This window comes from Megalopta genalis, chromosome 5, assembly GCF_051020955.1.
Source record: "Megalopta genalis isolate 19385.01 chromosome 5, iyMegGena1_principal, whole genome shotgun sequence".
Taxonomy (NCBI): Eukaryota; Metazoa; Arthropoda; class Insecta; order Hymenoptera; family Halictidae; genus Megalopta; species Megalopta genalis.
The window spans coordinates 22,163,029-22,188,680 of record NC_135017.1 but is presented as its reverse complement, the minus strand read 5'-3'; the positions used below and the strand labels follow the sequence as shown (position 1 = coordinate 22,188,680).

The 25,652-nt window shown below is 44.7% G+C and overlaps 1 protein-coding gene across 1 annotated transcript in view; it reads left to right on the top strand.

The window, feature by feature from the left end:
* The first annotated feature begins 14,538 nt into the window (after positions 1–14,538).
* Positions 14,539–25,652, top strand: part of LOC117219824 (uncharacterized) — a 56,263-nt gene continuing 45,149 nt past the window's right edge. Inside the window, exon 1 of the mRNA XM_033469290.2 lies at positions 14,539–16,531. Within this exon, the coding sequence (XP_033325181.1) occupies positions 16,003–16,531 (529 nt within the window). The 5' untranslated portion in view covers positions 14,539–16,002. The remainder of the gene's footprint in view (positions 16,532–25,652) is intronic.

The following is a 25,652-nucleotide window of genomic DNA, read 5'->3' as shown; positions in this document are numbered from 1 at the left end:
CGGTGGTGCTCGGTGGAAAGGAACGGAGGAATGGTGGAACGATCGAGAGGATCCTGGGTCTCGATCGTGATCGGCCCCCTCCGCCGCCAATAATCATCGTACGGCCGCAATTACGGGCCTCGGGCGTCCAATCCGGGCCTTCTCCTCGCTCTACGACAACGTTGCCTCGATCTTCTCTCTTCTCTCTCTCTCTCTCTCTCTCTCTCTCTCTTGCTCTCTCTTGCTCTCTGTTTCTCTCGAGCGTCCGCCACTCTATTATTAGGGTGTATTATCGTAATGCGGCGACCAGCATGTCCGCTTGCCGGGGCCAGCGAAATGGCTTCCATAATAGGGACAGACGCCAGAATATCCGGCGCTTTACCTCGCAGCATCCACCGAGCGCGATCATCGTGGGACGAGCACCATGTGAACCGTGGATGATGCGTGACCACGGTGGTTTCGACATTTTTCAAACCTTCGGCTAGTGGAAGGTTGCCTGCGCAGAAGAAACGTTTCCTGTTTCGACGTCGAGGAAGTCGATTTAGGAACGGGCATACCGTCGGTCGGTAAAGCCATTTTGGATTTAGATTGAAAATGTTTCATCGCACAGAAGAAACCGCAACAATTACAAAACGATTAAAACAACAGCTGTATAAAATCGCCAGGAAATGTTTCCGCTGCGAAGAATCATTTTTAAAAAAACGTCACCAACCTCGGGAATGTTTAAAACGTCGCGCAGAAGCTCGTATGAAAGTATCGGGACGGTATCGGGAAGAGGGAAGCGTCGATGGAAATAAATCCGGACCGCGTATCGTTGAACCCGCAGACTCTCTGTATTTTAAAACAACTAAAAGAAGCGGTCGCGGCTCGCCCGGGGCCCCATTTAAATCTGTTGAATGGCTCGGAGGAGCAGAGCAACCTTCTCTTTCAGCGCGGGGATTCGGCAACAAAGGCGGAGGTTTTACTTTTAAATTTAGTACACGGCCCGGATCTGCCTCCCTCCCTCCTTCTGGCTTTCCCACCCTCTCGCGTTCTCTCTCACCCTTTCTGCTCGTTCGACTCACCCTTCGCGACCGCTCGGTAAGTAAAATAGGGATTTAGACGTAGCTCCAGTTTATTGCGAGCCGGTTTTCTCCGGCTCGATGCGATAAATCAGCGTTCGGTAAATCGCTACCGATCATCCGGACGTGAATCAGGATCCGGCCCGCGTGTTCCTCGGATTCGCGTTAAAGAATTAAGATCTTCCTGTAACGCGGTGACACCTCGACGATCTCCTCTTGTTCGGCGAGACAGATTTGATTTTTAACAGAGATTTGTAGAGATTTGATTCTTGATTTGATTTTTGATCTCGTCGTGATTCGATTGATTCAACTGATTCAGTAGATAATACCGTGGATGTTCTGTTTTTTCAAAGATTTATAGCTGAAGCGTCATTCAAATTAATTTAATTTCGATTAATTTAAATTAATTTAAATTCGATTAAAATTGATAACGCTGAACTACCGTACTCTCTTCTTTACGTAAAATCATTCTTCATTATCCACAAATTTTTTGATAAACATATAGAACCTGTATTCGTAATATTTTGTAATTTTATGTAACATTGTAATGTGTAATGTATTAATATATAAGAATAATCAGTAACAATGAATCAGTCTCCTGAACGAGTCGGTTCTCCTAAACTTCATTAACTTCTAAATAGAAATCAAAATTCATTCTTTCATTATCAAAATCTAGAATATTGATAAGAAAGAAAATTGATGAACGAGTGCCAATTAACGTAACTGTGAACGAAATCGTAGTGAGAAGGTTAATGAATGCAACGTTTCAATGAATATTAATGTTCGAGATTTCTTTCCTTCTTGAATTTTTTCTATTGTTATTTTCCAGTGTTTCTGTTCTCTTAGAAACAGTGTCGAAAAGTATTTTCGTGAAAAATTTTTCGTAGGCAGCCAGATAGAGCTGCCATTAGCCTAAACCAAAGTTCCCAAAGTTCCTCCCCGGCCGTGGCCAAGCACATTACCCTAATGAATTGGAAATCGGGCAGGTATCCTAGACAGAGCCGAAGTTCAATTAACTTTAAGAATCAGATGACATATTTAATTTCCTCGGAATAATGAGAGTGGGTTCGGGGAAGGCCCGAGCAGCCGAGAGATATAACCGGTAGGAGTGCCGGAAGGAGACGCCCGGTCCTTCACGCTGGCATTAGCTAGACAGAGAAAGCGGCCTCAAACTTATCGTCCGGGAGGAAACCGCCTAGAGAGACTTATTTAGAAAATGGGGAACATTCCTGTTAATCTCCGTTCGCCGCGACGCCGATTGCTAAACAATCTGCTGCGAAAAAGCCGTACTCGTTTCTCAGAAGAAGAAACTTCAAAAGGCAAATACATAATTAAATTCTACGATTGATCCAATAATATCGCATCCACTACTAATACCTTCGTCTTGAAGTGAAAATTAACATTGTAAATTTCCATGTAAACGTTAATTGTCACAGCTGAAAATTGCAACAGGCAGATAATGCAATTCTTTGGAATTGTCAGAGTTATTTTCTGCAACGAAGTAAAAATTCTCCACTTTTGATACAGCAAACAGGTGTTAAATTGTATTCGACACCAGTTATAATACGTTAAAAGTAATCTTCCAGCATCGTGAATTTAGCAGGCTGAATACATAACCTATAATAGTAATAAAGTAATAAAAATAATAAAAATCACCTATAATAATAAGATCATAATATCCGGAAATAACCTATAATAGTAATAAAGTAACAAAAATAATAAAAATAGCCTATAATAATAGGATCACAAAATCCGGAAATAACCTATAATAGTAATAAAGTAACAAAAATAATAAAAATAACCTATAATAATAGGATAACAAAATCCGGAAATAACCTATAATAGTAATAAAGTAAAAAAAAATTTTTAAAAATAACATATAATAATAGGATAACAAAATCCAGAATCCAATGATTAAAATTCAGGCTGCAGCGATTAAAATACGCCACGACAGCAAGGATACCGTGAGCCGATTGTTGTCGGCTCTTGTTCCTGGCAAAATCGCGCCCACCAAAGTAACATTGACCCAACGTCCCCGCCCAGAGCGACGGACGGTTTTTAGCCGTCGAAAGATCGTGACTGAGTTTTTTTTCGCGAGAACGATTAGTCGCCGTAGAAGCAACACGGCCAGGACGCCAGGATCCGCTGTCACAGCAGGATTTTGTCAGGAAGCTTTTATCCCTTCGCGAGGAGTAAATCGTGCGGTGGCCGCGTACATCTATTTGTCACTTGGTCCGCCTGGCGGACGTCCCGGGGAAGAAGACGGTGTCTAAGGACGTCCTGACGCTCGTCCGACGTTACCCTAGCGTACACCTTCTCCTGGAGGCGTCCCTTGGCCCCCGTGGGACCGTTCCATCTTTCCTCCTGAGCTCGATCCTCCGAGAGGAATAGGTTACCTTTCGTTAAAGAGGTAATTTGTGCCAGGAACGATCGAGCGGACCACCGAAACTTCTGTACACTTCCGTTCGGGCTTGTTCCTCGTCAGGCCGCTCTTTGACCCAATATTTCAGCGGCCCTTCGTTCGCCCTTTCCCATCGGAACGATCCGGGAGTTCAAATTCGTCGGGGATACAGGTGTCGCGAATTATTGTCGATCTAATCAAGCACGGTCTGCAGACTAGAGTCTCGAAGAGAACAAGATTTTGCGTTTACCAAATGTTAAGGAAAATATCGACGAAACTATTAATTTTGCTAAGGGCACAATTAAACCGACCTTACGTCAAATTATAATCTACTTGCTAGATAAATCTGATAAAGATTTCGTGCTGTTTTTACCATGAAAAACAATTGTGTATTGTCTCACTTTGAGACACAATTCAGTCAGTTAACAATTGTGCCGATTACTGTGTTGCACCAAAATAGTAAAACTTTGAGAATGTCTCGATAAAAATTGCTTTCTTTTAAACAATTTTTTGAGCTAGCTTGTAGAAAGTCATTCGCACAAATAAAAGTGCTGCGACGCTTTTTGCGAATTATCTGTTCGGATGCGACGTTCTCGGACGGTCGACGGTATTATAATAGTAACATGGGAAATAAGGCGACGCGTTCCCGATCGATCAACGGATACACAGAATCATCGCATTCACGCGCCTAGGTGTATCAAGTTATCCGCTGCGCCGACACTGTTCTAACTTTAGTCGTCTCATCATCCCTTCATGGAGGCTGGTGACTTGCACGGCCGTGACTCGGCACCCAGGGCAGCGTCGATATATGGCACCCCCATGGCGGGCGCGTGTGCGTCTGTTCTTCATCCCCATGGTCGCAGGTCCATTTATCCACTGTTTGCAACGTGAAATCATAGGACGGTGTCGTGACTATTATATGTGTCTTAATCACCGCGGTGAAACGCAAGAAAAATCTCATATTTTTCTGGAATATTTTTCCATGGTTTCTACGTTATCTTTTTAAAAATCGACTATGTTCTCTTGCGCAATTTCTGTGAGCTATTTTAACGATAAGTTAGGTTCGAATTTTGTCACTAGCGTTTACTATTTTAACGTAATTTTTATGAGTTTTTTCTAGTTTCCACTATCTTTCTAAACTCCCTAAAAACTTACTAAAATCTCTTATGTTTCTTTTACGATTCTTTTATGACAATTTTTTTCTGAATTATCGTTGCGATAAGTTAAGTCTGAACTTTTTCTCGGGTCCTACTATGTTTCCAAAAATTTCATAACCTCCTTTATTGAATTTCTATGGATTATTTTATACAATAGAATAAATATTGTATAATAAATTTTAGATTAATATAATATAATTAATTTTAATTAAATATAATAAATTTTATTTAATATAATATTATATAAGTTAGGTCCGAATTAAATCACTGAATTGAACTTCGATTCAATTGAATTTGAACGTGGAAACTCGCATTAAAATTGCAAGATTAACATCAGGCAAGAGATATTTCGGTTTTGATGAGCTTTCTGGATGAGAATTTGCAAAGATCATTTCGGTATCGAAGCACAGTGCATTAGAGGATGCATAAAGGATGCACCGGGCTGAAGGAACGTGTGATCGAGGCCACGACGAGTCGCCCGGGCTGAATATACAAATTTCCGCAATTATTCGCCGACTTACGACGTCATTATATTGCAATCTGGGAACACCGGCGTAGATAGACCGGGTGGATAGTGATTTCGCCTAATATCAAGCTCTGACCGCACTTTGCGATACCCCGTGCGAAGTCGTGCTTCGAATTCACTCGCGACGTTGCAATTGATGGAGATCGTGACCGCATCGTGCACTGCGATGCCATGAATTCTTTAGGCTGCCCCTGACTCCTTCCGAGCTCGATCATCCTCAAAATAACCTAATCGTTCCTCTCAATCGAGTAAAAGGCTCAGAAGCATGGCTCTGCGACAACATCGTTGCAAAATTCTATACGATTTCAGCAAATAATGTTCTAAAGAACAGCGATATCCTAAACTTAAATAATATTATTTAAAATTAAACTATACAATAAACGAAACTAAATTAGCGACTTTCTCTGGCAGGCTAAATTTTTACTTCGAATTTCCCTTTGTCCAGTTTCGTTGAAACAAGCATCGTGAAGTAAAATCTGGCGAAACATTGTCTGATCTGGAAATTATATAAAAGCCTACGCTATCTAGAAGTTAGTGTTAACCCTTTGCACTTAGTTAACAAGAAGATTGCTGGTACATACGGTGATTTCAATTTCATTAAGAGTATTTATTTCATGCAATCTGTGCCTGAAACAATTTTAACCGAGGTTCTACTTAAGTAGAGTAATTACTTCCAACGTGATATCATTTCATATTTGATTTAAAATGTCACTAGCTACACGTTCGTGTAACTGTTACGTGATTTAAGAAAACTCTCCAGGCGTAAATAGTTAACTTTAAGCTTTCGAGCCCACTGTCCACTTTTCTGCTCGTTATCCTCTCGAAGTCCGAGCCTGAAATTTTCGTAGAAACTTCGAATCATCATCGGGATGACCAGCCTCGTTCTAATTACAAGTCGCGGTATACTGGCGATCGTATTCAAAGAAAGAGAAAAGAAGGAGAACAGGACGCAATCCTTGAAAATAAACAGGAAACTGAATGAACCTACGGATCGGCGCCATTAATTACCCGCAGCTCATCACCGGCTATCGGGTTCCATTAGCCGGAGGCTCGTCCACGTAATCGCTACCAATTTATTTAATCGAATAAAGAAGGGTTTCCACGGGACCCCGAGTTCCCGGAATGCGACATGGTATTCGCATTACGCAAGACCACCGCCGGTCTTCCAAAGCAGGCTGCGGACGTTACGGTTAAGGTGACCGGTTAAGGACAAAAGGGATCGAGGTGACCGCTGGAGAACGCTGTGGAACTTGAGGGTGCCGGACGAAAGGGTGCCGCGCACTTTGATTCTATGGAGGCACTTGTTGTGGAATCTTTCGGCTCGGAAATTCTACAAAATGAACGGGGAAGATCTTCAATTGTACAATTGATCGTATTGCATTAATGTTATTAATATTATTAATATATTAATGTGATTAATGCATTAGTATAATTAACGTATTAATGTGATTAATGTATTAATGTATTAATGTAAATAATTTATTAATATATTAATGTATTAATCATACTTTGTTAATGGACAGGAGTTAAATATTTACTCTCATTCCTATTATTATCAAAAGGTTACTGTATTTATTTTTTTATATTCCACCTACTCACTTCTACCATAAATGTATAAAATCCGCTGTCTATTAATCTTCTAATTGAATTATTTTAAACAGTGTAATACTAGATAAAAGAAAGTGCATAAATTATTAGGTACCAACAAACCTCTCTGATTATTTGATGTACCTTCTACGGATTGTGATCCAAAAACATTTTTTAATTGCAATACTCGCTCCGTTGCAGATCCTTTACGACATAAAAATACAGAAAGTGCACGACTGCACAGAAGTAACGTATCTTTGACATTTGCAAGAGCTCCGTAAATTTTTGTGACTTTTTTCATGGACAAACATCAAGATCTAATTTATTCAGACATGATTTCATCCTCGCGAAAGGTTACTGAATTAATAAGTTCTACCTCATGAACGTCTCTAACCAACCGCAGAGAATAATTTTAAAAATTCAGACAGCTGGAAGATGTTACGGAATGCGCCATAAAAATCGCTTTCCTAGAGATTGTCTAAGTACTTTCGCGTGGCGTACGAAGCAGTCACTTTCGAAAAGAAAATTCAGTGTAGAGTGGAAGGACACCACGGACGTCTCATCAGATTCCACATTACGGCCGGCAGCGAGCGCGGTTAGGCGAGTCGAGGTACACTCGGGGGTGTAAGCGGAATACCCAAAAAGGTTTTCGGGATGTGCGGCGTGTCGAGGGTTTACGAGAAACGCGGCCACCGCAACACACGCGGTGGCCGAGAGCAAACCAAACCAAAGATTAATGCACTACACTTACTGGGGCAATTTGCGCCAAGTGTCGGCCCTAGACCTGCCTGTATACCTCCGGTCCTCGGGGTAGATTTGTTCCAGAGGAGACTGTTCTCGCAGGGAGATCCCTCTCTTTTGTAACAGTCACCCCCGAAAAGGATCCCGAAGAGCAGACCAACTCTGCGATCGAGCCTCCAACAGGGAACATTGTTACGTTCCGGCAAACTTGTCTACACGGTGGGCAATTTCGATTGACATCCGTGCACGCTGTTGCTGGCAATGCGAATCGTCCTTTTTGCTACTGTTTTCTATCGTTTCTGCAGAAAATAATTCCTTGGTAATTGTAGCTTTTTCATCTTGAAAGTAGACTATATTGCCTCGCAATGCGTTGCCAAGTAATTCATTGAAATTGCACGCCGGCCATGGTCTGTCCTATAATTTGTTTCTCTGTACTCTTTCTATGAAGATAATGTGTACGTAGAATTTTTAGCATGTTTTCCGCAGAATTAATTAAAGTTGCACACAACTCCGACCGAAGTCGGTCTGTCCATTTAATTTTATTCCGTGCTCGCAGGAGGAGCTAATTAAAGCGAGTAACGAGGCACGCACCCCAGCCACGTTGCTCTGCGCTCTACAGTTCTGATCTCTCATTGACTCAAGAACCATGTTACGCAATGTGCCGAAGTGAATATTATGTCTAAGCGTAGAATGCAAGTTCGTAATGTTAACGTATCCGTATTATGATTCACGACTATCTCAAATTATTGAACGAACGTGAATCGTAAATTCGTTTCTGCAAAACTTCCACGCGATGAGTAAACTAGAATTATCCAAGCTTTTGTTCACAAATTCTAGAGAAATATATATTTCTGGAGAATATATATTTATATACTACATATATTTCTAGAGAAATATGACAAATACCGTTTAACACTGGTCAATAAATAAAAAAAATGTACCGAACAGGTCAGCTGATTTTCGAGCAAGTAGATTGTCATACATAATTGTGACGAATCCTCTTCCGACTTTCTCACGAGTTAATTACTTATCGATTGATGACATCGCCAAACGATTCGTTCGAGATCGACCAAAATTTTTCGTTTTCCGTCGACGACAATCTGGCATCGTCGCGATCCATTGCAGAATTCGACGGGATCTATGTCGGAGCATTCACTGTGAAACAGATTAGCCGATGGCAACAAGGAAACGAGTGGCCTCGGCCCAGGAACGTCTACCAGGATACGCAACGCGTATCATCGTGGGGGCCAGGATATAAGCAAATTAAACATGCATAATTAAAACGAAATAGCGACGTTCCTTCCGTCGCGCTGGCGCTGGGCTCGGAAGGACCTAAGGCAAGGAAGGACCTCGTAGCAACATCTGGCTGCTATGAAGTATAAAGAGGCATGCGATATCATCCGCAGTGAATGCTTAATTAAAACCTCAGACTCCGGCAGCGAGAGCTTCCCCTAGTCGCTCGCTAATCGCAAGAACTGCCACTCCCGTTCAACGGCCGCTTCTCCGTCTTTCTGTCTGCGTCTCCGTCTTTCCGTCACACACCCACCCTGCTCATCCCCTCAAGGTTCCACCTTGTTCCCCGTTGATTTCGGATCTCTCAGCCGGAACGTATTGAAGCCAACCTGCTGCAGCCGCGCGGGACCGAATTTTTTCCGCGAACGAACCACTCGGGCAAAATACAAACAAACCTTTTCTTTGCTAATCGAGCAGGCTTGCGAACGCGCACGATGTTCTCCAAGATGAATTTCAGGGAGATTGCGGCCGAAACGTTCTTTATCGGATGCAATTTTTCGTCGGTTTCGTTCGAGAACGATTTATTGGACAAAATGTTTCGTTGGATTCACTCTGAACCGCTTTATTGAATAAATCGTCCTGTCAGCTTTGTTTTAAAATGCTTAAATTGCGTGAAGTACTTCATTAATTGTCTATCCGTAAAATTAATTACAGCAAGAATTTTTTATTTTTAATATTCATGACCATATTTACACGTTATTACGTGTCATTCAAACGACTGCAAGTATTTCGTTACTTATTGTACAAGACTCGGACGGACGAACGGAATTGTTTGTAGAGAGAATTGTTTTTCCAGAGGATCGATGTAGCGCAACATCGAGATCCAGACGAATGCGCGGCAGGTCGTTCGAGAAGCAATTAAAGAAGGGACAATTCGAAAGAAGAAAAGCTGCGTTTCCTGCGGCCTGCGGTACGGCGAGGGGCGATTTTATTTGGCGTCTTTAACGAGTTCGCTTTTACCTCAGACGTCGAGGAAGAAAAAAGTTCGTGGAAGGGTCGGCGGGGCGTCGTGTTACCAAGGGACGAAGGGAGCGAGAGCCTCCCTTGTGGAAAGCGAGCACTGCCGAGGACTCGTTTCGGTGATCCGGTGATTGACAGATCGGAGCCCCGCGCTCTCTTTCTCTCTGGGAACGCGGCATGCTAAAATGGCGACGAAAGATGGTTTATTTTTAATGGCGGATGTCGGCCCGGACCTGGCCTGGCGTATTTTTTCTCCCCGTTTCGCTGACAGGGCCTCCCTTTCGGTCAAGCCCGATGACTCTTGCGTTTCCGGTTCCACGGAATGACCGAGGGTGGATCGCCACCCTGTTATTCGAAAAGTTTTCGGAAAATACCGGGGACTGAACTATTCGATAGTAATTTAGGGACACGCGACGTTGAAATGTGAAGAACTTTTGTACCAGAAATTGTCGTTTGAACTAGAATTATTGTACTAGAATTTTTGTATACGAACTGTTGTACTAGATCTTTTGTACTACATTTCGTTCAACATTATTTTTACATCGAAAATGAGAAGCGTAGTACAGAAAATTGTGTAACTAAAATTTTCTGAGAAATTTTAAATGATTATTCCGATATATTCCGAATACGTTTGATATAGTACAAATCGATCTACAAATGATCTAAAAATGATCAACAACTAGATCAAATTTATTGAAAACAAAATCTTCACGATGAATCTTGATTTTACGTATTTATTTCGTTTGACTGAATTTTCTGTCGCCGGAAACCTCGCAATGCTCGACGGAAAAATTGACTCGAACGAATCTGACCACCTAAGCAACCGAAAATTGTCAAGACTTACGATCTCCCTGATTTTTAAACACCGTCCACAGCTAAAGAGCACGTTCCCTTCAAGCAAAACCTGCAGATATTTTCTGCATGCGAGCAGTTTATGTTCCGGAGACGCGAACGTCCCTGCCATCTGCAGCCGTACATTTGCCGGAACGTTAGCCATTGTCGTTTACCAGGACCCCGGCAGATTTTCGCGCGGCGAAAATTTCAGTGTCTCGCAGCGCCAGGCCGGTCCTCGCACGAAATCAGCGAGACTTCGCCTCTTATCTTATCTCGGTTAAGCTTAATACTAGAAAAATGGGATTCCAGCGGGCGCGGCGGCGCGGCGCGGTGCCGTTTCCCGCGACGAAACGGGAATTTCTGTCTGTCAGTTCTCTCCTTTTCCTCTCCGGCTGCCACCGATTGCGAAATGAAGTTTTATATTAAGCTTCCAGCTTCCTCTCTGTCTCTCTCTCCCACTCTCTCTCTCTCCTTCCCTCCTTGCCCGTTTTCCCTGCCACCCACCTCCGCAGGCTCCTCCGCCACCCCTGCCGGCACTATCCCACCCCCCGGCTTTTTTGTCGACGCCTTCCTTCTCTGCTCGCTTACCCTCCTCCGCCCGCACCCCCGCCCCTTATATATTTACGTACCGATAGATCGTTATGTCGGCGTTTGCATATATATTGACATCGCCAACCCTCCCGCGAAGATGCCTAATATATAGGCTATCGAGTGGCATAAAGAAACTCGTGTACAACCGACGAGACCTCTTCGTCGAGACACATTTCTGCCGCCCTGAATTTCATCCCCAATCTAGACCGTATCTGCCCTCGTCTCGGATCGGCAAATGATTTTCCGTGGCTCCTAAAGTGCCTAACGAGTGCAGCCGCACTGCACCAGCCGAAAATCGAACTGTTCGCTTAGTTTAGTGGACGATTTTTTTATCATCGTCTAGAGGCCTAAATTTAATAAATTCTTTGTAGAAGTTAAAAATCTCTACGACAAATGAATTTGAAATAATTTACTTAGCCTGCGTTATACAAATGCGCTGTAGCCATCGATAATTAATTTCTTCGACAAATGAAATTGTAAAGAAAATATAGATGAATTATTTAGTCTCATTTAAGCATTTCTTAACGTCGGCTGAAGGTCTGAATCAAGTGGATGCTCTGTGAGAATTAGAAGTGGATTTCTTCGATTCAAGAATTTATAAATAAAGCATGAATAATTTATTTAGAGTGCTTCAACTATTTTTGAGAATCGTCTGAAGGACTCAGTTCAGTTCAATGTTCTTTAGAAACCTTTTTGAACTACCATCAACTATTTTTGAAACTCGCGTCCGAAGATTCCTCCGAGAAAGAAATTAATAAATCACCGCGAACCACCGATTAGAAAACTGTTCAATCTTCGTTCAATCTCCCATATAAAAACACAGTTGTAACGTAATATCTCCCAAGTGCCGACAGATTCACAAAGTGGTAATATTAACTGGCGTTAATAGGACAAACGGGTCGTAAAAAGATTTGACTGCGAAGGTTCGTTCGGTCGGGGGTGGGATCGAGATCGGAAGAGGAAAATCCGAGCGCGACACCTCCGCCGTTGGCTCGGCCCGATATATTCTTCCTTGGAAGTTTTCGTTCGTATATTTCGAGCATCCTTCCTATATTCTTCCACGGTGCGGCGGAAAGAAGGGGTCGCGCGGCGGAGCGGGGACCGTGCGCGCGCGATGAAACTTTTAATAAATGGCGGAGTCGATATGAAGTATAGGACTTTGACATATCGTGTGTCTGTAATGTATAGTTAAATCTGGCGGCAGATGTGGCGGCTGCTCTCCTCCCTCGGCCGATCTCTCGCTCTCTTGCCTCTCTGCTTTCCGCTACGAGCCATCCGCGCCCTCGTGAGCGTTTGCGAGCCGGTCGCCGCCCTTCCAGCCTCGATGGAATTTTGCTCTATAACCCCGTTGATCCATTGGATCATCGATCGCGATATTTTTGTGTCTCGAACTGTTTTTTCCTCCGAGATATTCGATCGCGGTGCGAGCGAGAGAAGGCTTCGAAATTTGGAAACTATTCTGCATCCCCTAAATTTATTGTGTTGCAGATGATGGAGAGGATTGGGGGGGTTGATTCCGAAGAGCTGTAGATCGATGCATATTTGCATTTTTAATGTTTATAAAAGGGTTAAGTCTTCCAAGAGGATAGCTGGGAATTTCGAAACTATTATGCATCCCCTAAATTTAGAGTTCATTATTTTACGAAGAAATATTAAGATGTTTAAGAAAATTGGGATCACATTCAGATCAGCTGTGAACGCGGACGATATCTGCACCTTTAGACGTAGTGCAATACTTACATTGGTTATTTTTAACTACAATTAAAGATCTCTAACTTGTGAAAATTTCGATGCCATCAAGAACTGCATAAAATCATGTTCACGATGTTCAATCTTCAATATCTCGACCATAAGAATACAGAACGAATACAGAACTTCATCGATGCCAATTTTACGAAGTAACATGACGAACAAGGGCGGCAAGGGGGTTGCATCCAACAAAAAGAGCCAGATCGAGCAACTTTCCTTTTTCCACGAGAATTTCGAAGCTCTCGATCACACGATAGACCAAGGGATGAAGACAGACCGGTTGATTTCCATTCCAGGACGTATCAGAGAACGAGGGTAGTAGCGGTATATATTCTATTTTTTGTTGGTTCGTTTCGTTAAACGGCCGGCGAACTTTTCAATCAAACCGGCTGTCTAAATGAGAGCTTCTCCACAAAGCGGATCAGGGTAATCTGTCATCAAAACTGCCCCATGGCAAGTCGTCGTAGCACCAGCCGGCGCCCCCAGCAGCCGAAACGGTTGCGACGACGTCACATCGGTGCATTCGATGCACATCCCACCGCACTGAATCGCCTATCGAACTTACTGCATCGTGCCGTCACTCTCTCGTCCGTTCCGAGCGATTTCCCCTTTCATGCTCCGAAAGAAAAAAAAGAAGAAAAATATAATGTAAAATGTTTCGACGAATCAGGCTGAATTCTCGGGCAATTTTCGAAAAGTTTGATTAAAGAGGGCAGACAGAGTCAAGTAATTGAAAATGCTAAACGTTCTGTTCTTTCTCTAGACTCTAGGCAATTGCATTGCATAGTTCTAAAGTATCCACCCATTAGTATTTCAGCAAATTTTTAAATAATTTCTAAGAGGAAATTTTTCTAATGAAACCAACCGCAATCTACGGGGCGCCAAAATCTTTTCTCGGCCCGCTGCAATTTTAAATAAAGTTTACTTTCTGAAATACTGCTTCGAAACATTGCGGAACTTGTTGTCTAAAATAATTTCAGATCATAAAATCGTGCAACTCCGTCCCAGCAGTCGAACATCAATCTCCGAACTATCTCTGAAAAAAACCAAAATCTCGCCACAAGGTTGATCGGAAATCCCGATCGACAAGAAAGGATCGCCCAATCATCTTGGCGCGTCAAGAAAACCAGCCAATCCATCGGCGTAACCGTGAAGCACAGAAAACAAAAGCAGCCTGTAAGTCAAGGAAGCTGGAATCACGATGTTCCCGCGCGTTCCCAGCCCGCGTAGGTCGATAAACCGAATTCCCATGATCCTGGGAGGCAGGATCGCGGGATCCGTTCGGCACCGGCGTGTCGGCGCGATCATAGTTATCCACCCGCGGCCATAAACACGTATCCACCTCTCTCTCTCGAAGGGGTCGATCGTGACGGCGAGATCTCTGGATAGATTTTTACCTCTTACTCGGCCGTTCCCCCCTGCGCCGTGTCAAGGAGTGTGGGGACCGCGTGGCCGAGCACGTGAGAACTTCCCCACCACGTGGCCAGACCGAGGCTACCTGCGCGCCTGCGCGTCACGCCCACATCTGCGCCGGAATCCATGACCGCCCAAGTCGGCCTCGTGCTCCCGAGCGGACGCAGAAGAGGAATGAGAGTCGCCGGTTCGCATCGTCGCGGCGTGGAGCGGGTCTGCGTGTTGGCTGTGCTGGTGCCCCTTCGGTTCCGTGCCCTCCGAGCCCTCCGAGCCCTCGGAGAGAGAGAGCACCGGCTGGATCTGCTGCAGCCCGCCTACGACGTCGGAGGGCCGTGCCTCCTCCTGCCGGATACCGCCTCGCGATTCGCCGCCGGCTCGGCTGGCCTCGGTCACGTGACCACCGTCCCGTGTCCCCTCCGGGAGGGCAGGGAAGCAGTACGGAGCCCGCAGAGACCCCCTACCTAGCCGGGGCAAGAGAGACAGCAGTAACAACAGGGACACGCCACGGAGAACACTGGAGAAGCGAAAAAGAGCGGCGCGGAACTCTCTCGACAGGGTGCCGCCGAGTGGAACTCGCCGAGTGCGTCTCCTTCTCCAACCGAAGGCCACCGGCGACCTCTCCGCCTCTTCCTACCTCCCGGTGAGACCCTGCCTCGTTCCCCAGGTTCCTCCTCTCTTCACGCCGCCTATCTTTCTCCGCCGTCGCCCTCCTCCTCCTTTCTGCCGCCACCTCTCCATCTCCTCTTCGACGACCTCCTCCTCTTCGTCGTCGTCCTCCTCCTCCTCTTCCTCTTCCTCCTCCTCCTCCTCCACCTCGTCGTCGCCGTCGTCGTCGTCGTCGTCGCCGCTAGACGAGCGAACATCGGAATCGCCAGCCTGCCTCGCCAGCCTGGGTTCCGGCCGATCGGAACACGCTCTCCTGGTAGCCGCGCTCTACCACTCTCGGTACCGTCCGGCGATCTCGCGCGGTTACAATCGATCCGGTGACAGTGCTTCCGCGGTTGTGATCACCTGTCTTTACCTGTCCGGCGCCGGGCATGAGTGTTCTGTGCAAGTAGACGTCGTCGCGACGCGCCGGTTCTCGGTCGCCCCCCGTCGGCGATCTTTGTGGTGAACCTGGCTCCACGCAGCGTTTGGTGAACCGGGGCCTGGATAGTGAGCGAAGGTAGACGTGGTGTACGGAAACGTAGAGATGGTTCAGTGCTAGGGTCGTTCCGTGTGTCCGAGAAATTCGAGCACGTTTTCTCTGGCCACCGAGAAATGTTCTAGTGATCTACGCCTGGACGAGCAGTCGACCTATCCTACGGGTGGTAGATTCGCGATGCCAGTGCAAAGATGGAGTGCTAAGACTGGGATGATCGTTCGTGCTGCGAACCATCTAGAGCTCTTAGCAGACCTGTGCTAAACTGTCGGCCGCGCCGGTTGGATCTGCCCTAAGTTCGGGAAGCACCGTGATACAATTCCGCGAGCATCGGAGGAATGTTCTAGTGCCTGAAGCTATCCAAAGGTCTTCGTGATCCTGGCAGCTGCTACAGCCGGTTGCAGCAGCCTGGAAATTCGTGATCCAATCCCGGGAGCATCGGTGGGATGTCTTAAGGTGCTCTGAAGCAGCTTGAACTGTCGGTAGTCCTGCCAACTGATCCAACCGGTAGCAGCACGAGAGTTCGTGGTCCAACACCGCGAGCATCGATCCGGCGTTGAACTCGTTCCATGCGCGGCAAACAACAGCCACTGGCGCACCAGGAAGAGGATCCTGACGAATCCGCGCAGCTGGGTAGCTCGGGCAACGTGCAGCAACCCGGCGGTCACCTCGAGGCGTTGGTCCACGCAGGCAAGGAGCTCGCGGGCCTGAAGACGAGGCCGACGACACCCGTCCTGGCGAACGACGGAGGGGGCGGCTTCTGGCTGGCCACGGTGGCCGCGGGGGCAGGTGCCCCAGCCGGGCTGCCCCCGCACGGGACCCATCATCCAGCCATGGATCCGACATGCGGGTCCGCGGAGACCGGGTTCATCAACAGCCAACCCTCCATGGCGGAGTTCATGACCGCCTTGCCCCAGCTGGCCGGCGACGGTAGTCTACAACACTCGCCGGGCACCGGAGGATCCATCAGTCCTGGATCCCATCATCCTGGGTACCACGCGATGATGGATCCTCACGGGGTCGCCGACCCCTCCGTCAACGTGCCCGAGTACCCCTGGATGAAGGAGAAGAAGACTACCAGGAAGAGCAACCAGCAAGGTAAGAAATGATTTCGTTGATGATAGTTTTAGTATTCGATAGGTTTCGGGTGGGAAAGAGAGCTTGAGGATAATGACGATTTGGGGATAGATTAAATGGACTATTTGGATTCGAGGGGTATGATTGAACTTGGATTATCAGTCCGAGTTACTTGGGGTATTTGGTTTTTGGTGGTAAATAGGGATTTGGTAATTAGGGTTTGGATGTTAAGTGGACTCCAAAAGCAGAACTGTTCAATTGGTTCGTGGGGGAATGTTCATCCAGTTTAGTTTGATGCAGTAGTTCATTTATGGACTGAAGAAGAAATATCTGTCTCTTCAGGAAGTATCTTCCTCTTGGAAAGGTGTTTTTCTCTTCAAAAAGTGTCTTTTTCTCAGAACCTGCCTAAAGGTCTGAACATCTTCGTTTCGTCAGTACACAAACTTGAGCAAAGGAAACGTACATAGCTAAACCAGTAAAAGCTTCTAGCTAGCTCGTGTGCTTAAAGCATCGATATTAGGATGCACAAAGAGTAAAAAAATAAAAAAGTACTGGTACGATTCGATTACATGCTGACCATACTCATAGAACGAAAGAGACGATTCGGAGACTTGGATGCTGACCGATAACTTAATCTCTTGATTAATTCTATCTTGCGATACCGGATCGTCATAGATAGAACAATGAAACAGATTGATCGTCGCGCAAGTACTTTTCCTTCGATGATGCAAAAAATGTCAAACAGTCCTAAACTTGCTTCAACGCGATTCCCATTGTTCCCCATACAAGACAACGCGTAAATGCCAAGACAAGCTTTCAATCGGTGGTTGGACGAGTCCATAAATCAGGGGACCAACAGCCGAGAAAATTGAAGAAAAAACGTCGGTGGTGATTATCAATTAAGACAGGGAGGACTGGTTGCCGTCACCGCGGGGGTGAAGCGACAAACAGGAGTGAGTCAATTAACGTCGTGGCGAGGATTCGGCGCGTCTGTTTATAGCGTTAGCGTGGTGCCGGTAGCATCGTGGTGTATCGCCTGACCAGGGGACACATTGTGGCTCGCCACGGGGTGCCCAGTGTCCGTCGGCTAATGACAGTTCTCGGCCGGGCACTCCTTTTCCTCGAGGAGGGCCAGCATCTGGAGACCGTCACGTGCGAAAACCGCGCGTTTTCCCCGAGCTGCTCGTAAACATTCTCTACTCCGGTCGGCGAATTATGATGTATCTCCTACAGGGACAGAGAGAGAGAGAGAGAGAGAGAGAGAGAGAGAGAGAGAGAGAGAGAGAGAGGGTACAATCGATAGACCGATGGCCAACACATGCGGGTCCGCAGCAGTAACCCTTTCAATGAGGATGAATTATTGTCTTCCGGGGACGAATCGTGCTGCCCGTTCTCGGTCACGGGGAATTCGGTGTCTTCGGCGTGACCCGAGAACCTACGGACGATTCGTTCTGGTTTGAGGTTTCGTTTGACGTCGATTAGGCCATTCGGCTGAACTCCGGCTCCATTCACTCGGACCATGTGTCGATCCGAGAGGCTAATGATTTCTTTCGTTAGGGACTGCTCTTCTTGCAGGTTTTTCTTGATTTATGTTCGCTTTGTTTGCCCGAGATCGACAAATTAGCTGTTTGGAGTCCCGGCTTGAAAAATTAGTTTACGATGATGCCGCCGAGCATTGTTCCGCGGTGAAGGGTCGTGATTAGGAGAACGGTTCTGCATCGTTTCTTTGATAGTCTGCAGTTTTGAGTGGTCGCGATTTTACGGAGTAAAGGATTGAAAGATCACAGTGAACATGATTATCGAACATCGCGAACTGGCAACGCGAAATTGTAACGCGAATATGAACCACCCAAGGTCTAGTCGAATGACATGAACGGCTTAACGCGCGACGTACAGTCCGTTTTGATTTATTCGCTCGAGAGAGTCGTTGGTCGGGTTCACTACAAGAAGCGGTAATCGAGGAATGAAAGAGCTTTCTATACACGAGACAGTGTCAACTTTGCCGGTTCTTCGCAATTCTTCTGTCGCAGATGAACGAAATACTCGCGTTCGTGCTTCTTCCGGTAAATAATAGATTTTTACGCGTCGCATAAGAAAGAGATTTTCTTCGAGAAACACTCGGTATATATCAACGCCAGACACAAATTAAGAAATACCAAGCTAATTATCAGGCCTCAGGAGACAAATATTTAATCTTCTCTTTAGCATAAAATGCTCAGTTGAGTAACAACTTCGTCCAGTCCACCATGTGCACTTCATTACGAACTTTCACTAGACGACCAGAGAGACTTAATGCCACGGTGCATGCCGCGTACACAGATAAAGAGACGTAGAAATTCGCATCGCATCTATAGAATTATCCCTTTAGCCCCGGGCATTTCGAAAGGTTAATTGCCGTGCCAGTGTTTCCCTTCCAAATTTTCTGAAACTATCTTTCATGCCCCTCCGGTGCTCGAGGTACTTCCAGGAGAAATTGATAAACCTATTGCTCAACAGACCGTATCCGCTGTAATAGCACAAAATTACAACCTTGCTGCACTTAATTAATTGTCCCACGATTTTTCCCAACTTCGGTGAGCAGGATTTCTTCGTATGTGTCTGGTACGTATAATCATGCTCGGTACATTCTACGTTCTGTATTATCTTCTCCAGCGTACTTGGTACATTCTACGTTTCGCATAATCTTCGCGACCGTATATGGTGTCATTCTGCATTTTGTATAATCTTAACGACCATACCCTTTTTATACCCTTTTTTATACCCTTTTTCCTATTCGGAATCTTCACAAACCTGGCACGATTTTCTAAACGAAGGGGTTTAATTGTTCTACAATTAAACTGTCCTTAATCAAAACTGTTCTTAGTAAATTGTTCAGCAAATAAACTGTCCCGAATCAACTGTTCAGCAATGAAACTGCCGCCAATAAATTATTCCACAATGAATCCCCCCTTAATAAATTGTTCAACACGTAAACCGTTCAAGAGAAATTATTTCACAATTAAACAGCCCTTAATAAATTGTTCAATACACAAACTGTTCTAAATAAATTGTTCCAGAATCAGTCTACCATCAATAAATATAGCCCCATCCTACATAATAGTTCCACGATTAAACCGCCTTCAATGAATCATTCGAAAAATAAACTGTCTTAAACGAACCGCTGAACAAAGATGTCAATTTCGCTCACGAATCAACGAACCACCTCGAGCAACACAGTTTATCGCCTCGCCCAGGGCATGCAATTTAAAAGAAATCTTTATATCCTCCTCTAAATGAACCAACCCGCAATATAGCTTCCGATAGCCGAAGCGCGAACCAGTTCCCAAGTCTGCGACTTCGATCACCTCTGACCCGAAGGACACTGTCGAATCGTCGGTATCCCGCGTCGATAGGAGGAAGAGGTGTGCGCGATCGTTTTCCAGCAACTTGTTGGCTATTGTCGGCCCATCGAGGACCGATAAATCTGCGGGGGATAGGTCCGTGGCACGCTCCAGCGACAGAAGGTCGCCTGTACACGCTGCTAGCTTGGCAATGGGATCAGAAGGGTGGCCAAGTTTATGGGCCACTAGGGCCGACGGGCGCGAAGCGACGGTCCTCGAAACGATAGCCACCATAGTACGCCTCTTTCCATTTATCTAACCATTCGGCGAGGCCGAGCAAAGCAGAGCTGGACCGTCCCGGCCCGGCCCGGCCAGACCCGACTCGGCCCGGCCCGGCTCGGCTCGGTCCGGTTGTTATCTGGAAAGTCGCGATCTGAAGCGGCAGTCGCGGGACACACAGTCGGAAGATTAAGTGTTTGGCACGAAGGTTAACCAGCCGTTGGCCAGGCGGTAACACGCGGAATCATCTGTAAATTGAGCCGAGGGCCAATGGGAGAGAGCGTCGGGACGGCCATAACTCACGCGGCCTGCTGGCACCGATGCCCACGTACCCTCTCGGCCCTCTCCATGCACGCGTTTTGCCTTCGACCCTCCACGCGGTCGCCCTTATCGGGGACAACCCCTTCGCGATGACCACTGGCTGAAAGAGGACATTTTAAGACTCGGTTGACCACCCCGAAGAATTTTTAACCCTCCCGCAGTGAACCGTTCTTTGTTCTCCGTGTGCGTCGTTTAGCCTCGATCTTCAACCCTTCTAGCGGTACAACGATAATCGTTGCCTGCACTTCTGAAAATGTTGACTTAATATCTTGGATAAATAACTGTTTGGTTTCTTTATTTATGTCCCTTGTTCAATTTTTTAATTATTGGGTTCTACGGAGTCTTTTTAATTTCTTTCTGGAACTTTACAGGTATAATGCTCGCTCAGGTATAATGCTGCAATTATATCGATTTTAATATTTCTCAATTGTTCTAAATAGATTTTGCAAGGTGTATGTTATAGAAATACGACTGCTTAATATTTGTTGTAGCATCTATCTTCATTTTGAAAAATAATTGATTCGATGCAACGTTGCAGAAATAATAATATTTTAAAAAATAGTAATATTTTCTGGATATTATTCTACATGTATGACTCTTTAAAGTATAAAACGTATGAGAATTCATTTGGGTGGTACAATACGTAGTATACACGATCTTGCAAAATTTCTTCTAAAAGAAGACTATCTTGTACATAAAATCAAGCACAATAGATGTATAATACTACACTATGTAATGTATATGTATAATAATGAACTGTCTAATGTACATACATAATAACGGACTGTCTAACGTACACGTATAATAACAAATTGCCTAACACACGCGTCCGGTAATAAATCGTCCAACATACACGTTCCCGAAATGTGTACAACAAAGCAGCTTTTCGCTTCTACACTACGAAAATAATATTTTAACAAAGTTCCTGCCGCCACCGTGCTTCGTAGCTCTGGATCTGCGAGAGCAATCCATCCTCCTCCGGAAAATTTCAATTAGCGGAGTTTCCACCCCCGTTGCCCGAAGACGTGGCGCGTCATCTTCGGCCGGGTCCTCGAAGACAACCCTCTGTCCCCGGTTCGGCAGCGTGTGATCGTGCGTCACCGTGGCTCGCATTAAATTCCAATCTGTAACAGGAACGTGTCCGTCTCGCCGCAACGCTGTGTCTGGAACGGTTCCTGAAGGGGGTTGGAACCACGTCCGATTAGTTATTTGCGGGAGGCCGCGCGGCAAGGGATGGTTTCGGCGGGGGCGAGAGGGCCTCGCTTGGTAATTCTTGCCGGATAGCAGCGAGAAAAAAGGAACCAGCCGAAAAGGATCCATGAGTGTTTTTCACGATGGCTTGTTCGAGGCGTCTCATCAGTCACGTCGCTCCGGGTAGCAAACCGGAGGCGCCAGCCCAGAAGACTCGCCTCCGAAACGCCGATGTGTCAATTAATCCCTGCATCCCCCGGGACACCGCTAGGCTAGAGGCTGGATTATCATTATCCTCCTTGCTATCGCCCTTAGAACGCGGGACACCCTCCGCCGAGGACGCTATCTTCCGTCCGGTGACACTTCTTCCGTCGCCTTCGACTAGTTTGCTCCCTTGTCGATTGTTCGCCCGAAACTCCTAGTGTTTGGACACGCGATTCTTAAACGATTGCCACCTCTCCTCGCTTCTTGGCTTCGAGGCTCGGGAAATGAGTACACTATAAATTCTACCTAATCGATGCTCTGATTGAACATAAAAATGGACAGTTTGGAAGGTCAACAATTATAAAAACGAGCCACAAGGCGCGAATAATCGTAATCTTCTCTTCTAAAATTGTCCATTTTTGCGCACAGTTTACTGTACACAGCGAACTCAATGCACACGTGACACGAGTGAATAGTTGCAGTTTGGACAATAGAGATATCGAATTCGAAGATGCTGATCCATTGTCTCCTCAAGATAGCGAAATCATTAACACTGAAGCAGAGTATATTTCTGTCAACACCTAGCATTATGCTAAAGATGGTTTATAGTTTTATTCAGCAATATTATTCATCACATTTTTTTAAGACATCCCTTATAAATACTAGTTCCAGAAATTAATTATCAGAAGCTTGGCATTCAGATCATAATGTTTAAACTCTTGGTCCAAATGTACACCGAACTGTCGAGCTGTAAAACAGACGGTCGAATTCCCGTTTAAATTCCAATTGTTGCAACAAATCGTTGTTTTCCAATAGAAAGTAGTCTCCAACAAATCCTGTTATACACACACCCGAAACGAAATACAGTGTTCATCCTTCTCAAAGCGATTCGCATTGCAATCTAGAATCGTAATTTAGCTCCCCTGCGCCGCGAAGAACTGTCTTAAAGTAGAACTGGTCGTTCATAATCAGACAGCCGTGCAGTGTTACGGTTCCAGTGATTTCAAGCGATCTCGCGCAAGCTGAAAGTATACGTTGTTCGTGCTTCTTGCGGGGCGAACGGCGATCGTAACATTTTTATTCATAAACTTCAATCTAACGATAAAAACATTCTGAAACCGGCCAGCGTATCCGTTCAAAACGTTCGCAATTTATTAACCCGAATTGCGACGTAAATGAACGGCTCGTAATAATTAGCTTCATCGTTAAACAATTACAACTTCCGGTTACAACGTGGAATGGACACGAGTCATTAAAGGAATGATCCTCTCTAATCAGCGATATTTACATTTTCCGTATAATCAGGTTAATTGTACTGCGCACCGTGTGCACCAGATTTGTTAATTCCAATACGGTTTACTGATATGACACAATTCCTCGTTCAAGATTGTAGATCAACTTCTGTGTTACAATTAAATCAAATCGCGATGCTAAGTTTTGGCCAGCACTTAGCACTAGATTTACGCAGCACTGAAAGCAGCTGTTTTATATCACAAAAATAATATAGATTTTATTTTATTATATATTTTTAACGAGTGTTATCGTAATATACAATTCATAAATGGATCTTTAGAATAATCGTAAATTAAAAAATGTCGTCTTCATTTTAACATAAACTTAGCGAAAAAATTCATTTTTATTGTAACGTATAACCAACTGAATTTTACCAAGACATTAAAAATGCAAATCTAACTTTCTAGTCTCATTAATCCGATTTCTTAGATTTTATGGAAACTTTGTGGTTGATTCTATTCGAAGGAACTTTCTAGTTTCATTGCTCCGATTTCTTAGATTTTATAAAAATTTTGGGATCTATTCTCGACACTTAATAAATGTTAATCAAACACATAGCACCGATAGAAATGCAAGTAGATTTATTTAAAAGCATTTGATCGCAATCGCTCGTTACGGTGAGCATCGAAGGGGTTAATTGCGACGATATTTTCGTTATTATCGAATCGGAAGGCAGGCACGAGACCTTTCCCAGGTTCGCAAGCTCCCCCCGGCTGAAATCCCCGGAAGCGGAAATACGAGCGCGTTTGGAAAATGTAAAAATACGAACTATTTCCTAGACAGTTTTATCCGGTCGCGGCTCGACGATGGTCGAGCATCGAGGAGAAGGAGAACGAGGAGGAGGCGGCTGAGGACGAAGAAGAAGCGAGGGTGGACGGGATCAGAAAGGAAGAGGGGCGGCAGGCACCCCACGCTTTTATGGCGGCCCATTTGGCGCAACAACGAGCGTGGAAACTTCTTTTAGTGTCGGGCCACAGATTCCGGGGCCGAAATATGCGTACGATTATGGGGTTCCGGATTATCAATTTGTTATACCGTGTTTATTATTTGAACGACACCAGCTCTGTACCGAGGACCGCCTTGTGCAGCACTAAACCGCGTGTTCCGCTTCGGGGGATGGTGCTGCGATTCCTACAGATGCTTGCCAACCACCCACGAAGTTACAGCTTGAAACAAAATATCTTTCTATCTCTCCGGCTCCGTCTGCTGTCAGTCTTATGAACTTTTCGTTTGAATTAGGATCTAAAGCGCATCCTGGGATTTTTAGACAAATTGAGAAGCTTTTAATTAAGCTTTTAAATTACTTTTAAGCTTTTAATTTAAAGCAGTCGAAATGACTGGTTTCTGATTTTTGATTTTACAGTTCCTGATGCTATGAAAATGTTTTCGTTCGAAATTTTAATACGAATTTCTTCATCGAAGCACATATTATAATAAAAATTATGCGAGATTCAATTAAATCCAATCTCGTTATTGTTATAAAATAATATACATTAGTCATGTTTAGGACTCGGTGGTTCTCTCCATAATAGCAGAACCAATTCAGAATCACTTTTCAATTTATTAGTTCATTTATTACGGATTAAAATCAAAATCTCATGATCGCACGATCTCCAGAAAAATTCGAGTCTTTTTATCTTCTTTAAAATTGCATAAAACTCCAAACAGGCGCGAAATAATTTCGTTTTGAATTTATTTTATTAGTTCAGCCCGAAGATTGCATAGTAAAATTTTGGTAAAAATGACTGACGAAGTGTTTTAGCTCCGCTTTATCTTATTGAAGAAACTGTGTGCACAATTGCTGGAGTGCCAAAAATGTTGCAAAGGAACTAAGTAGAGTGCTAATAAAAAACCTCGATTTTGTGTAAAATAGTCCAAAGGATGTGGCTCTTGCTATTCGCGATTTTTATATTGATACAGAGATGTTTTTAGTTGAAGTGAAAGTGAACAAATATTTTAAAAATATTCAGAGAACGACAGCGGGATTGTACACTGTTTCGTTGATTCTCGAACAGCAGAAACTTTTCGTTTCGATTTTGTGCAGCATTAGAGGAGATACGGTAAGAGGGCTCACGAGGATTTACGTCAGAGAATTGAACTATCCTTCGATTTTATGACCGAACGAGTTCCCCAGACTCTGGTTTTTGGCGACTCAGCCACCCACGCGGTCTAAAACTTTAGAAAAAAGTTTCATCCTCGAAATCAACCCCTTTGTTTCAGAAACAAAAGAATTCCAGCAACAAAGTGCATCGCTGAACTGCATAATCCATCGATCAGAAAAATATTAGAACAACTAGAAAATGACAAATGATCGTTCAGAAAATATCTCATAATGCGTCATTCTTATTTCTGCTGTAGACTGGAATGCACATTAATTCTTAACAAGAAATGCATTCCAATTGCATCAACAGGAGTTTGAAGATTGTTTCATAAAATTGATCAAGGATTGTCTCACAAGACTGATCAAGAATTATTTCACGAGATAGATCAATCATTTTTCTCAATATCTTACATTCATTTCTTAAATTTTCTAA